Source organism: Dendroctonus ponderosae, unplaced genomic scaffold, assembly GCF_020466585.1.
Source record: "Dendroctonus ponderosae isolate FM_Combo_2020 unplaced genomic scaffold, Dpon_F_20191213v2 Dpon_F_20191213_4, whole genome shotgun sequence".
NCBI lineage: Eukaryota > Metazoa > Arthropoda > Insecta > Coleoptera > Curculionidae > Dendroctonus > Dendroctonus ponderosae.
The window spans coordinates 9865905-9882291 of NW_026018611.1; the positions used below are offsets into that span (position 1 = coordinate 9865905).

The following is a 16387-nucleotide window of genomic DNA, read 5'->3' on the forward strand; positions in this document are numbered from 1 at the left end:
TGCTTACCTGATGCTTTTTCTACAATATGGTGAAATTTGGTGTAAGATGAATTGAAACACTTAGGCATAAGGCATAGTAAAACAAATATTTATTTTTTCATCTCATTTGTTCGTTCTTACGTTAACTAAACATTAATTGCACTGGGCACAAAATATATTAGAATTTTATGTATACGAAATCACAAAAACATAGTGATGCTTGATCATCACGTAGGAAAACTATAGGCTAGTTAAGTAAAAAATCATAAATAGAATACATACACAGTTCACACCATGGCAAGTCAATTGAGTAGTTCCAGAATACCAGCATAAGAACTGGGTACGCTACTGGTAAGTACTTACTTGCATGTCGTTATGCTCAACTGTTAATGCATTCGGATATTCGATAAGTTATCCACCCAGGTTCTTATCCTCCTTTGGAAACTTTTGCACTAATTATTTTAACTATCTACATATCACCACAACAAAGAAAATTGCCTTTTTGCAATGTGCCCATAGGTCTTCTAGACGTCGTCTTCGCCTAACTCTTTATTGATTTCTTTAAGCCTCTGAGTCTTTTCGTCACTGTTTGGTTTCAGTAGCAGTTCATCTTTTTCTTTTTTCAAATCCATGCGACTTGTACAGTTTAATTCAGAGAATTCCCAATAGCCTTGACCGTCGAATTGAAGAATATGAGTATGAAATTTCCTAAAACCACAACAGAATGATGAATAATTTTCAAGTAAAACAAGTATATTACAACACAAAACAATGAAACTGAATAATAGTAGTTTTAGATACAAGGGCGAAAAGTGTCCTTTTTCGATTGACGACTGCCTTTGACACCCGAGACGAAGCCGAGGGTGTCAATCTGTCTGGAGTGCGTGGCCAAAGTTATTACTTTCCACACGGGATGAAAAAAATTTGTAATGGGTAAAAGTGATGCTTTCGCCATCGAAAACAGAACGTACGTACCAGGGGATCAAGAAAAAAACGATAATGAAAACTTACCATAACGTTGGTCTGTGGGTTATGGTGAGCAGAGTAATTCCCATATCTATTGCTGTTTGATATATGTTACTTTCCACATCGATGGAAACTGCTGATGTGCATTCATCTAAGAGTGCGTATTTAGGCCTACAAAACACAGCAAATATCAACATCGATAATGATGCTCATCAAGTATGGGACACCCCAGAAAGTTAAGAATTTATAATTGATGAAGGTCTGCAATAAAGAAACCTTTAAACGTACTTGTGATAGAACAGCCTGGCCACCGCCATTCTTTGCTTCTCCCCTCCCGACAATATATCAGTCCAGTCTTTAATTTCGTGGAACGTATCTCTTTCAAGAATATGTTCCAGATGTACCATCTGCATGATTTTCCTCAAGTCCGTTTCAGTTATTTGTTTGTTAATCATATCGGCGTATGTGTCTGGGTAAATTATTTGATCCCGCAAATTGCCTAAAATTAAACCATTTCTTTTTACAATTAATAGTGTTGGGTTTTCCGAGCTTTTATATGGGCGTGGAAATTTATTTCTTCCTCGTGTTTCGCAAGCAAAAGTGGCTTCTATACTCAGAGGTGATTCACATTAAAGCTTACATGGGGGGCGAAACACCTCTGAGGATGCTCGGGTTTGTAAAACGAGTTAAATTATTTTTCATAGCGCAAAAAACTCTATGAATAAAGAAGAAAAAATACCGTTTCAAATATTTACACTTAAATTCAGCCAATTTTTGTACGGTACCATGGTCCGGTTTCATCCAGAAGTTAAAGTAAAAAATTATGAAATAAACTACATAGAAATCCGTACTATTATTCTATTGTCTCTCTAAGAAAACTGGTATCTAGCACTTACCTATAACCATGTAAGGCCTTTGAGGAATATAAAACATTGAGTTTCTAGGGGTGGTTAGTTCACCACCGTAAACAGGCCACAAACCGCTTAAAATTCGGAACAAACTGGATTTACCACAGCCATTTGGTCCTGGAAAACATTAAAAAATTAGTCGTTTGAAAGCAATAAATCATACAATTACCATAAAATCCCAAATATCCTACCTGTTATAAGTAAATGTTGACCGGATTTGAGATTCACACTCAAAGAGGGACATACGACATCACAGTTGGGAGTTACTATTGGTACATTCTTCAAAATAATCTCGTTGTGAGTTGCGGCAAAAACTTTACCTAGAAAATGTATTGATAATAATAAAAACTTATACAATATTCCGGAAACTAGTTGGAAATAAGACAATTTTTACCCAACAGTAACTTGTTTGAACTTGATCTTAATTAGGTACCTTTAGCCACAGGTTGGTCGCCGTTAAATTCAACCTCAAAGTCTCCAATTGTTTCTTTCTTTGCGACTACTGTTTTGTGATAAATGCCATTGCTGGCTTCCTCCAAAACGGAAAACATATTCGCAACGCGAGCTGTATGTCCGGCTAATTCAACGATGTCTGAAAATATTTACCAAAACAACAGTTAAATGCTTTCAATTCAGCTCCTTTTTCGATGGTAGCTTACCTTTATAGCTGCTCATAAGTCTTTCGACAGCGTTAGATCCGGTCAGAAGTAAATTCTTTGCAGTAGTAAAGTAGTGAGTTCTTTCTGAAACTGAGTCTTCAGGTTCAGAGATTTCACTATTCTGCGAAGTTGATGGCTCGGCTTGACTAGCAGTAATTTGTTTAGGCGATGTGAAAGAAATTGTTTTTTTTGGTCGAACCTGCCTAATGACTTGGGGAAGGAAAACAGGTAGAGAAACTACAATCATACCTGCAAAAAGACTTTTATTAGTAAACTAGTGACGATCAGAAGACGAATATTATATGGTTGCAGCATTCATTTTTTAATAGCTTACCAGTTCCAGACCAAACGTATTTCATCAAAAACTGCTCCAACATAACAAACCACAATTTGACTGCAAACATGTGCTCTAAATGTTGGGTAAGAATCCTAAAAGCGCTACGCAAATGGCTCTGTTCCACCTTGTGACCATTGTAGAAGGCAATTTCTTCTGCATTGGATACAATGCGTCCATGTACATGCCGCAAGTATCCTTTCTTTTCGGCTTCTTGAGCTACAAGCTGACCAAATCGGGGAGAGACTAGTCTATAAAAAAATAATCGTTATGGGACGAGGAAAATTGTTTAATACTGTAATTTAAAGCAATTTTACCAGTATTGAAACAAGTTTTCTTATGGGTTTAATTAAACACTTAAAAATTTTCCCATTGAATCTATCACATTTATTTAGTACTTTTCATAATAAAGAATGTTTAAGATACTGTTAAAAAAATCTCTGATCAAGTCAAATCGCTTTAGAACAAACTGATGTTCAGTGCGAAAATTGTTCTTGTGTTTCTTTGGAGAACTTTTAACCTTACCTCAAAACTAAGGCTGACACCACAACTACCCCACTAATTATAACCGGTCCAATTAGCAGATTCGAATTTCTAGACTTGACTAAATTTGCTAATGCTATGGCCATAAGTAGTATGTCGAAACATGGCTTCGTAATTTGTCCATATAGATGAGAAACCGTGCTTGCGACTGTTTCTATATCATCTGCAACATTTTTTACCATATTAAAAATCCTCAGCGGAACTAATTGCCGATATGTTGATAATAATACATAAAGAGCATTTACCTGTAAGTCTCTGAGCACAGTTGTCTAATCGGCCATCGAGCACCGTTACTCTATAGTAACTTTGATTTTTAAAATAAAGTTTGTAAGAATGTTCCACCAATCTTGTACGAAACCTTAAGGCTATTCGACTCTCTAAATATCTGCAATCAAGAAAAGTTTATGGAATATTTGTTCAAATTATTATCAGTAAAATTCTAGATATGGGAAACGTATGTTTGGCCTATAAAATAAAATATAATAGTTATTTTGATATACTAGAAGCTTTAACAATTTTATTTAAAACATTCTTTTCTTCGTGACTTTATTTGATTTAAAATTGTTGTGAGTTTCCAGTGTAGTAAAAATCTTTGCTATATTACGCTAGTTTCAGTTTATAAACCATCATCAAATATTTTTTCATAATTAAGATAACACAGTGATTGAGCTTTTGGTGAAAATGTGTTTGTTCAGGGTTATTCAGGAGGAAATGGAAATATTTCAAAGAAATGTCTAGAAAGTCAAAATAAGCCCATTTTGAATAAGTCTTGTTTCTGAGAGAACATATGGGCTCGGTTTAGAGTGTCAAGAACACGTACCAGAAGAACTCTTCCAGTTCGCATTCTAAACCCCGCAGAGTGCGTAGGAACAAAATTTGCAATTATTGACTTAATTCATTTATAAATCCGCAAATAAGCGTGTAAAAGTGGAGGGTTTTGGAAGATGTTTATATCGGACTAGAACATTCAAGTCATTCCAGTTCCTCTTGAATCCCGCAGGAAAGCAAGGTATTTTTGGGATGAGAATTAGAACCGATTTAATTATACCTAGTTTGAAAAATATAGAAAAACTCATATGCAGAGCGTGTCCAATTAAACCAAAAAATTATGAATAATATGAGTCCGCAAAAAATAGTTTCGGAGATATGAAATTATGTCGTTCTTGAAAGTCTTGTTTTAATCTGCAAAACTCTTGCATTCTTTTATCTATAGTTGGACGATGTTTTGACAAATAGCCATACGAGCTGCAACTACAAATTTTTAATTTTTTAAAAATTATTTTAACACCACAATTTTATTTTTGTACTAATCATTCATGCTTGAGTAAAAACAAAACGTTATCTCCATCAGACCCTGTGCAGCATAAGTAAGGTGTTTTGCAATTAAGTAACTGAGCTTAATTATCCTTTCTACAAAAAAAATGGTTACCGCCTGAAGGATAAAAACATTGATTGGAATTCTTTATAATCCGTAACTCCTTAAAACAAAGTCTTCAGCGCAAACGTACAGAAAGGTGAACGTTCATTATGCGGCCAAACGTGATGACGCACAAGGAAACTGATTTTAGACAAAGTATAGACATTTATTTTTTTAAGTAGGTATTACCAAATAGTTTAGCTTTTCGTATTTCGTTAGTGCGTCATTAAATTAAAATGGTGGTACTGAATAATTCAGTTAATTGGCTGGGAAATTTGAAAAAATATAATTTAAAATGGGAAAAAAAATCGCGTTAAAAACAGGGGCAATAAAACAATTAATTACGGCTCATTATTCAAGTGCTTCATGTGGACCATAATAAATTTTCAATAAATGATTCATTACAAAAACATTTTGCTGGAAAATTCCGAATTAAATTAGCATAGTCTCCTCAATTAGAATGAAAATATTGGGGTTTAAAAACACAAAAAACTTCAACCTTTGAAATAAAACATAAAATCTCAAAAAAGAGCTTTTTGCAATGAAAAAAAAATTATATAACCAGGAGTATGAATGTTGATACAATGTGTTAAATGGTTATTACGATGTAACGGGCTTACCTAATCATACTATTTATAAATGTAGCCGGCACGGCTACAGCAAACCACTTCATTAATTGTTTTACAAAGTTGTTGGGGTCCTTTCTCACTATGAATTTGACTATAGCGCCTTCCAGATTGGCTACATATATACTCAGGAAAGTTCGCAAGAACAAAAATATCGTATGGCCACTTAAAAGTGCCGTTTCTGCACACAGAATGCTCGGTATCATAATTCTCACCTGTTAATAAAAGAAACACAAATGTTAGGTGTTCAATGCATTTGATAAAACAGTTGATGACAATCGGCAATCGATAGAAATACATTTCATGTGAGTGCAAAAACAATGTTTAGAAAAAAAGTTGAGTCTACTTTCACATTCAAGTCACATTTTCAATGAACAATTTAAAAAAATTTCATATAACTGGTTTGATTCAAAGATAGTGTTGAAAAGTTATTACATTTCCAATAATCGTCCCAAATGTTTAAAACCTGTTGAAAACTGTAGTGTTTTTCGACAACTATGTACTAAAAATATTATGTTTGACTGTTCACCATTTTAATATACTATTCTTTTATTTGTTTCTAATTTTATTACTTTCTTTGACAATGCACTATCACAATAAGTACGTATCGTCGACATTCATTTTTATCAAAAGATAAAAACCCTTGTGTAAAAACATTTTACTAGTAGATGAATTAGGTTTTAAGACTTTTTATTTAAACTTTAAAAATGCAAATTAATATTTTTTTTTGAAGTAAAACTGTCTATTTGTATTAAATAAATAATTCTTCCACGCTCTATCGAAATTGCCCTAATAAATGGTTATTTATTTTTCTTCAATAAAACATATGATCAATTCATATTTAAATAAAAATTATTCAGGCATCAATATGTCCATTAAATTTTCAATTTATATTATTCAAACTATTTTCGATAAAATTGTTGTTCATGCTTAATGCAGCATTTAAGGATAATAGATGATGTTTTCAAATTACTTATTCACACGCCATTAATTTACCGGCGCATTGTAAAAAATGTAGTCTAAAAATACGACTTTTGTTATCGAAACTAGTGTGACTTACCTTGAATTGCAACAAACCGTTTATTTCAATATTATCATCATTTTACACTGTCTCTTTTTGCGATAATGAGCTAATGACAATAATTTTACAATAAAATATTATTGGTAGGTATATCGTATTTTATTTTTTTAAGTATCGGAAATTTTGCTATTTCTTTGTCCTGGTTTCTTTGAAATTATCTTTGCGCTTTTCATCAATGGTAACCAAAAGTACTAAATGTTTAATAAAATGTGTTGAATAAAAAAAATTTCCTATACTTAATATCATTGTAAACACAATTTCATGCATAACAAGCTGCGAATCTTATATAGAAAACAGGGAAATAATACCTCAAGGAGCAATTGCAATATATAATTAACAGAGTAAAAATGAGACTGTCTAAATTAATTAAAATAAATTGTTAATATAATTTATGGTAATTACTATGACAATCTTAGATATTTCTCAAAAATTTGAAAATCGTTTAATATATCACCAAAAAAGTTCATGTCTCAATTATTATTAATTACAAAAATAATAAAAATCCTGACTTTCTGCAAGTAAGACCATATTTATGCTTCCTACGTTCTTGAAACATTTGGCGATAAAGCTTCTATGTTATTTTGCTCAAACAAGAGGAAAATTACAAACTTGTTTAATTGCAATTAAAAACAAAGCTAAACTCTCCCAGTTAAGGAAAAGTTATTTCGTATGATGTTAGGCTTCAGTTATAGACAAACTACATGAAGCTTTGCAGACACTGTAACTACACAAAAATAAAAAACTTCCAGACTAGCAAGTTCATTTTCAAAATTTCTGCTTTGTATATCTCCAAAACGGAACATTTCTGAAAATATTTCTAGCCCGCCTTTCGTATTTTTAAGAAAGGACATTTATTATATTATATTCTCAGTGAGCCCTTATCAATAGATATTCGAAATATGAAATAACAGAGAGTTTATGAACAGTATCATAACATTTAAGATTTGTAAACAGGCTGTGTTTTGAGTGCTGCTAGTTGCAGTAAATTATCAAGTATAATTCCAAAAAACATGCAAGCAAAGCAAAATTAAAAAATCAAATTAGCCTTTAGCGATGTCCCAGGTCAATATTGCAATCTCAACAGACATCCAAGGTTCAGAAGCAGTATATGAATAGTAATTATAGTAATAAATTGTTCATTGTCATAATACCAACCGGTGAGTTTACAGTTGTTAGATTGTGATATTTTTAATAATTTGGTACAGTATACAAGTAAAGTAACAATCAATTTATAAACCGTTTTGCAAAAATTATTTATATCTTTCACCATTGCGTTTCCCTACTCACCAACTTGATGAACTGCAGTATAAAAGCCAAATTAAAATTTGGTATACCAGTCATCAGTCGGTTCCGCTTAGAAATAGCCGAGTTAGTCTTCGGATCTCCATGTGTTTGCACTACTCCATTGGGTTTCTTCGTTGCACTTTTCACTTCCCCGTTTGCTGCACTTTTAATACCATTAGGCTTGACTAGATTATTGTTTAAAGAATCGCTTTCCCTGTTTGGCTTAAATATTAAGCTCTCGACTAAAGGATATCCTATTTTGTAGGCATACGCTGCCAGAGCCGTCCCTATTACTGCTGTTGATAAGAGCGATTGGTTCTTGGAAAAAGCCTTTTCGCTTTTATCTAGGAATTTCGAGACTACTGAAGGCATTTTGAAAGTCTTGTGTTCTCACAGTTGGTTCACTAATTGCAGTTGTTTTTGTCTGATTCCGTTTTTCGATGATGCAGATTCAGTTAGCGAATGAAGGCTTTGCTAATATTTGCTTGTTGTGTGTTAGTTTCCCTTCCTCAAGTAAAAATTATCATTTATAGAATTGTGTTTCTTTTTAGTTGCTTCTTTGGAGTAGTAAGTCCGCATGTTAATCCTGAAACAAAAAACGCTAGATTAATATAGGGTAGAATAAAATACTTATAATAAGTAATAAAAATAAAGTTCAGAACATCTTGAACCTGAATTTATGCAATCCATTCAATGTGCCAATTAATTTTTCTGTTATATCGTTTAAAATAATGATCCGTTTCAACATCTCATTTCAATCAAAGTTCAAGCACTGATTTTTTTATCGAACATGAGTACATAGAGTATAAATTGAATCCGGAATGCTAGTAATTTAAAATAATTAATATTTGCGAAATTAAAGAGTGTTTATTACTATGAATATTCCATGGAATGTTTGCCAACAAAATCTTGTATTAATGCATTGCAATATTTTTCTAAATGATTAGTGCAGTTCAATATTTGAAGAACAAAAATAAAGTGTACAAGATGCGGATAAAAAGAGATAAAAGTCGATCCTTAAGAGAAGAAAATTCCGTACCTGCTATTTTAAAATAACTTAAATGAACGCTAATTAATCGGTGGCAGAATAGTGCGGAATATTGTCGAAATACACTTTTAATCGAGGAAATAAAGCGGTACAACAGGAATAAGTTTGCGCGTGACTAATATTTAATGAATTTTATTAACCCTGATAACTTATCAAACAATAACCAAATACACTTTCATATCTGGGCTTAGGAAACAAACTTTTCCGGAAACTGATTGATCAATTAAACTTTCCATTTTTTTTTATATCAGAAGATTATATTATTAATGCTTAAAAGTTGACGAGAAGTTAATTTAAAGGACGGGTGATTTTAAAGGCTATTCGAACGAATTTGCTTTTAACAAATTATTGGGAAGATATAGGAACGTAATTAATTGCAAGTAACCCGAGTAATTTCAAACCAAAGTATTGTTTATGTGAATAAATAAAAATAAAATATATTTTAAGCACATTCTTTGTGTTGGCTTACTAAACAGCATTGAAGTCTAATGAACATCCAAACAACCAGAAAAATTGATACAAATCAAATATCAATCTTTAAGTAATCACAGAAACATTAGCAAATCTAGCTAGTTAGTTTGGGTAACATTACGAATTGCAATAAAAATAATGATGGCAATAATAACCTTCTTTTGAAGATTTCTCATGTTGAAAATCAGAAATAACTTGAAATAATGCAATAAAACCGATAAAATAGAGGAGATGTTTTACATTTATGTCCTTTTTATTACTTTTTAATTATCTATTACGGCGCAATATTTAAAAGTTTATTTGACATGGTTCGTACTGCATTAACTTAACATTTCGTCGTTATCACGTTATGATTAACGTCAGATTTTTTTACAATTTAAATCGATATAAGAGCACATATAAATATCGGTATATAAATATCCAGGTGTTGTAAAATAATTGATTTAAGTAAAATAATTACTATAAATTGAATTTAAAACATTCGAAAAAATCTACTATCCAAAATATAAATGTGACACAACCAGTTCCTGAATAACAATAAAACGTAATTCATTTTGAACTTATTAACTGCTGAAGATTGCAATAAGTTTGTAAGCAACTGAGCAGCAGGGAAGATAATTCGCGGAATTCTAAAGCAAAAAAGAAAGTTAAAATGTAATTTATTTATTGAGCCGCAACAATTGAACATTCTAGTATTATTTCAATTAGTGTTTTGAACATAACTCTAGTTTTTAGAGAGATTAGGAAGAAAAATGGAAAAATGCAAAAAACAAAAGTATTAATAATAAATCGACAAAAAAACTCTGGCACTATAAATAAAACACTGAGTGAATCACTATTGCAAACGAGAATTTTGTGTTCTTGGATCAAAAGACAAATTTATAAAGTCGGATGCATTTATAAAGAAATAAGTAAATAGTCAGATATTTCTAACAGGTAAGTCATCCAATTACAGAAAATTGATAATTATTTAATGGAATTACTATATAAAATACACTTGAAATATACAAATGATATTCATTCGTTATCAGGAAGGCTGTATCACAAAATTACAATAGAGTGAAATACAAATTCCACACATATTACACTTTCGAACCAAGTAAATGATAACGATACCAGATTAATGCTTACAAATGCTTGCAAATTAGACCAATTGCCTGAAACATTTACTATACGTACGTATTGCTGTACTAAGCTTAAGGTTTTCGAAATCATTTCAACTCAACTATTTCCGTACTGATGTGAAATCGGAAAGTTTTCAAGAAAATTACATTGCATTTTCATAACATTCATAACGCAAAAGCATACTATGAATTATGACATAATAGCAAAAAATATAGGTAATCGTATTGCTCAAGCCCAGTTTTCATTAGCATTGAATTTATTAATTTAACTATTGTGTGCATGCACCATTGTTGCTAAACTTATGCACTTTCTAGCATGCACATTAAATACAAATTTCCAATTCTTCAATATCATCAGCTTTCTGATCAGGCATGATAAATCAGAAAATATCACTTTTTGTCATGTAAGTATGTAGGTTAAAGGTCGAACTTTTTTCAGAAAAGTATAAAGGTCTTTGCGACAATCTACTTATTAAATATCTCACGTACTTGATTTGAAGCATAAGATGCGAGATAAAGTTCTTATTGTTCGCACACGGATCTTGCTAAATAATTTGTTCTTATCTAGCAATTTGTCTTTGCATAATTTTGATGACTGTAACGTGATTGTCCGTTTAAATCTATTATTACAATTACAACAAGACATGCTTCTAGATACGATTTCGGAAGGAAGCTGCTTTAAGGCAAATTCTAACATTAGAACAGTAATAACATAAAAAGTAATTACATGAATAAAAATTGGAAAATAAAAAATATGCAGGAGCCATAAAAGTTGATTATTGCTTGATTGACAGCAATTTTAAATTATTTTATATCCTACTAAGAATTATTTTATTATTATTAACTTTTGTGCAATGTTCCTCAGACAATAAACGCTACAACATCTATTCCTCCATTTACATCTCTATCTACTACATCTACCACATCTATTTCCGAAAAACCTGAGCTACTGATTCAAATAAGTGCCCACTGTTTTGGAGAACAGTGTCTAGAGTTGCCTCAATTTATACTCAAAACTTTGTAAATTGTAATATATTTTTACTCTTAAATAGTTTTAGCATATTTATTTTCTACCTGTTGCAAAGTTGTAGACAAAAATTAGCTAATTACTCCCAAATAATTGCCAAAAACAAATAGAGAGGCAATTAATTCAGATACCCCTGCAAACCATCGATCATTAAATGCCAAAAAAAATTACAATTCAAAACTAAAATGTAATTCATCTTTTATATGACGTCCAAACTAGTTTATCGTGTTAGATTATTAGGTAATACCAGCCGATATGTATGTAAATTAGATTATTCCACCATAACCCAGATCTTATAATAATTATGCAAAAAACACCTCTTGTGATCTTTGTTTCTATGACCTTGTACGAATAGTAATTGAATGTTTGACGAATATCGATAACTATGTTTGAAGAAACTTGCGCAAATTTCAATCAAATTTGTTGGTTTCTTCATCGGAAATTGAAGTTACAATTAGTTCTGCGTGTTTCAGTTTAACAATTGCAGAAAATGATTTTACAGTGTACCTACTTCATATACCTTTAATAAATGTGCACATGGTATTAAAGATGAGTAACTAATTAATTTAATGGCTCTTTGCGTAAAGATATATTCATGTTAGATTGCAAAACAAAACCTATTGTATACAATCGAAAAATACACTTCACTATTGAGAAAATTAATATATACATATTTTTATAAACATTTTGAAAATAACCAACTCAAAGTAAACCGTTCATCACAAAAACCTGGTTTGAAGGTGATGAGAACAATTTGATTAAACTTGCATAACTAAAAATTGATTGAATAAGCAAACCCTAATTGAACAGTCATATTCTAATTTCTAAAATTAACCGTTTCACATCGCAGGTCAATTACAAAAAACATATGCATTGTCAATCTTGTAAAAACTGAATAGCCGAGATTCTTTCATAAAATTTAAATATGTACATTAATTACAGGTTTAAATAATTGTCAGAGGTATACTTGATAATGTTCTGTTGAAAATCTTTTATAATTATTAATAAAAACCGGAGATTCAAGAGCGTTAGTAATTATTAGAGTTTTGAGTCGTTGTCTCATATAGGATGAAGTAATTATATTTGGAAAATATTAGGGGATTTTTACATTAAGTTACAAAAAAACAAGATCAGATTCTTGATTCCGAATGAGTACAGAAAAATTTTTGCATCTGCTTTTTGGCCAAAAAATAAGTGGTCTCTACAAGGCCACGTTTCAGTACTTACACTGACAAACTTTTTCAGGCGTAATTCGTAGTAAACTTTATTTAATTTAGCTTAATTGTTCTATATTAAGATGTCATTGAGGCTCACTTACGTGTCCTTTTAATAGTCAACATTAACATACGTACATAATTAATTATTTTTACAAGTATTAGGTAGAAACTGATCGAGAACAATACAGTATTAATAGTGAATGAGCAATTGGAATAATTGCTTATAAAATGCGAATTAGCCACCTTTCGTCTGCATACAAAATAATTTTAAAGGTGTGAATGAACGCCCTGAAAAACAGCAATTTAGGACCGAATCTTATGAAAGAATATTATAATGTAGTCAAAAAAAATGTACACGCACAAAATTGAAAAATACAGTCTCTAAAAAAAAACAAAACAACAGTTGGTAACAAACTATTTTGAAACATTTTCTTTGGAGAAGCTTTTCCTCAATATCCTGTTTCAGAAAACCTACTTAGATCCTGTTTATTTTTTTTAATTTACTCACGAGGCAGCCGTTTTCAAATTTTAAAAAATTAACAAAAAGGAAGAAATATTTTTTTGCTTCATTAAATCTTGTTCCATTTAATTTATAAATATCGTGTAAATTGAAAATACTGTTGAATCAGAACTACCCAAGAAAATATTGTGTACCTAAAAGCAAGTATACAAATGAAAGCGAATGTTTAGCAAGCGTTGTATAGCAATTTATTTACGTAATCTATGCATCTTGAAATGGCTTTTCTCAAAGTCGTCAAATCCAACAGTTTACCTAATTGGGTAAACACGTGCCTTTAAATAATATACACAAATGAAACAGTTAGTTTGTGTAGGAACGTATTCATCTGAAACATCAGTTCTAAGGATGTCGCAATTAAAGCTGAAAAACGTGATCTTATGTGCAACAAAAATGTAATAAAAAACGACATTTATAATGTTAACATTTCATTGCTTTCAATTAAAAACATACATTTAAGAAAACCTAAGTTTATATTTATTGAGTTTATTCATTTTAAGTGATGACGTTCTCTTACAGCGACAAAACTGTTACATAATGCTTAAATTATAATTTAAATAAATCATTTTTAAGATACCTAATTAAGTTTTGCATAAAGTATTTGTTAAGTGAAAACTTTAAAGTTTTGTGTGCTTACATTGGGACAAACAACATTATAGTTTATCTTTCAACTTCTAATGATGTTAAGTTTCAATAAATACCACCGTGTTTGTCAAGCTTTTTTTGCGATTATCGTTACAAATTAGATGCTTCGATTTTTCGTTTTCAACTGATTCCAAATCTTTACCCAAAAAAGTTTCAAATATCCATTAAAATTTCAGATTTTTTAAATCAGTTTCAATTTCAAAAAAGAATTTGAATTTTTTTAAGCAAATCTTAAATATTTTTATTTTTAACTAGTAATATGTGAAGTAAATTTTACAAATTTGTCTGGAAGAAATACTTAAATAAACGCTTCGATAATGTGAGGTCGCACCGTATGGTACCCCTCTCCACACTGCCCAAGTTATATCAGATTGGTTACTTAACATATTTTAAGGAAATTGTATTAGAAACCGAGGACTTGTCAAATGGCCAGCACGATCGTCTGATTTAACACTGTTAAATTTCTATGGGCGGAGCATTAGAACCATATGGTCTACATTGAGAAATAAAACGAATTAGATAAATAAAAAATAAATAAGTTTTCCGGTGACAGCAGAAGGCTCTTTGGAAGAAGCGGAAATTTTTTCCGTTCTGATACTCAATTATAATCGAAAATTAACATTATATTTAATTATTTACAAAAGCTATTTGATATAGAAATGCAATTTTCTTTGCAATTCGAGCCAAAATAATGTTATAAATATGATTCGTTGTTTGCTGCTTGTTTTATTTAATTTAATAGTTTAATATCTCTTATTATTGTATTATTTAAAGCAAAGGAAATCGCTTTGCAAAAAATTGATTTACAAACAAAATTCTGTCCTTCCGACATTGTAATAAATGTATAAAATAATCTGGGCCTGGGTAACACTGTGTTGAGTTGCGCTTTTGAGTTGATGCCGCTCTATGAGTGAGTTTTAAAGGAAATGTTTAATTGAGGAGTGGAAATTGAGCAATAGCTTCATTTTTAAGTGATCTCTTCGCGGGATTTTGGTTTAGTCAATATTTTTACAAGGTTGTGAAAGTGTAGTGAACTTGAGGAATAATGGGTAGAACATGGAGGATAGGGTGCCAGCATGCAGAAATCTGGTAAAAACGATCTCCAATCTAAAAATGTTTTAGCTTGAATTGAGTTTTATGGATTCTTTATCTTTGCTTTGCTGTATTTTTCCGTCCCTTTGCTTTGCGGATTTAAATTAAGTTTGGTTTTGGACAGATTTCCTGCTGTACTAAACACATTTTCTTATTGCTTTCCAGGTGGCACTACGCAGCTTTCGGTAACCTTTACTTTGCCTCTGGTTTCCATGTACTTGTAGAACTTTTAGTTTGATATTCATCAACTGACTCGTAAGGTGTATTTGGTGTCGATTGGGATATTAGTTCTTGCGGAGTTAAAATTCAAACTTTGGGAGGCTTTGTATTTTTTATATCAAGCTCATCTGAAGCTTTTCGCTAAAGAACCGCTTCAGATATGGAAATTTGGGTTCCAGTATTCAATACAATAAGCATCGGCTTACTGATAGTGTGGATTTGGTTCCGATTAAACCATCGATTCCTTCACTAGAAATTTTTAAATTTTGGGCGGTTTTGTATTTTTACATCAAGCTCATCTGAGGCTTGTCTGCCAAGAACCGTTTCGGATATGTAAATATGGGTTCCAGTTTTATGTTTTTTGTTTTCTAATGAAAGTATGCAGTTGCGTAAAAGCGTTCATTTTCAAATCAACATTTACGAAGCGCGCAAAATTCAGGACTTCATGCGATTTGAATTAACTTTTCAGCTTTCAAGGAATTTTGACGACATTTAGAGCACACTATCCTATACTGAACTCACAGCTTGAAAAAAACGCGATGCAAAATGTGTTCCCGCAACAAATGGGCGAATGCAACGCAACTGCACCCGTGAATTGCTGTGCCGGTGTGTTGGGTTGGCGCATCAAGCCATTTCGGCATCACTGCGCCAACCCCCGAAAATTCACTGAGTTATCAATGCCTAAAATAATGTTTTGTGATAAATCAAAACTTCGACTAAATTCAATAAAAGTGTGATGAAAATATTCACACACGTACTACTAACTGGATTATCCTTTTCAATTATATTTAGCTTTTTTCTTTCGATTTTTGTGAAAGAAGAAATTGAACATTTATATCTTTAAGACACCCCGTCTAAATAATCAAATATCTCTCATGATTTATTGAGGACGTCCTGGATAAACTGTACGTATTCCTAGATGTATAAAATTAAAATTGTGTTTCTGCATTACAGTCACCTACTGTGTAATTTTATTATAAAATTCTAATATATAAATAAAAAAACACATTTTAGTTACGCAATTGGCTTGAGAGACCTTTGCAAATATTATCTATTTTTTAACACTTCCGAAGTTGATAAATAGTGTCCTAGATTATCGCCGTTCTGAATATACAAGTAATCAAGTAATAAGTATTGTGGTCTTGACCTCAAGTGCGTCACACACGTTTCAAGCATCGCAATGCATGCAGAATCTTTAACTAAGCAAAGGAAAGGTCGTCAAATCCTCCT

At 31.4% G+C, this 16387-nt stretch overlaps 1 protein-coding gene across 3 annotated transcripts in view; it reads right to left on the minus strand.

Annotated features, from left to right (window-relative positions):
• Window positions 1–67: 67 nt before the first annotated feature.
• The window catches only part of LOC109546442 (ATP-binding cassette sub-family D member), a 31464-nt gene continuing 15144 nt past the window's right edge, over window positions 68–16387 (minus strand). For 2 of the 3 annotated variants that reach the window (XM_019917400.2, XM_019917401.2), the window contains exons 2-13: window positions 7801–8383; window positions 5427–5647; window positions 3635–3774; window positions 3372–3552; window positions 2847–3097; window positions 2513–2761; window positions 2287–2445; window positions 2045–2173; window positions 1842–1970; window positions 1234–1444; window positions 991–1116; window positions 68–687 (exon numbers count right to left, since the gene is read on the minus strand). In XM_019917400.2, the coding sequence (XP_019772959.1) occupies window positions 504–687; window positions 991–1116; window positions 1234–1444; window positions 1842–1970; window positions 2045–2173; window positions 2287–2445; window positions 2513–2761; window positions 2847–3097; window positions 3372–3552; window positions 3635–3774; window positions 5427–5647; window positions 7801–8169 (2349 nt within the window). In that variant the 5' untranslated portion in view covers window positions 8170–8383 and the 3' untranslated portion in view covers window positions 68–503. Of the gene's footprint in view, window positions 688–990; window positions 1117–1233; window positions 1445–1841; window positions 1971–2044; window positions 2174–2286; window positions 2446–2512; window positions 2762–2846; window positions 3098–3371; window positions 3553–3634; window positions 3775–5426; window positions 5648–7800; window positions 8384–8836; window positions 8912–16387 lie in introns of those variants that run through there. The other variant, XM_048666140.1, reaches the window with a different exon arrangement.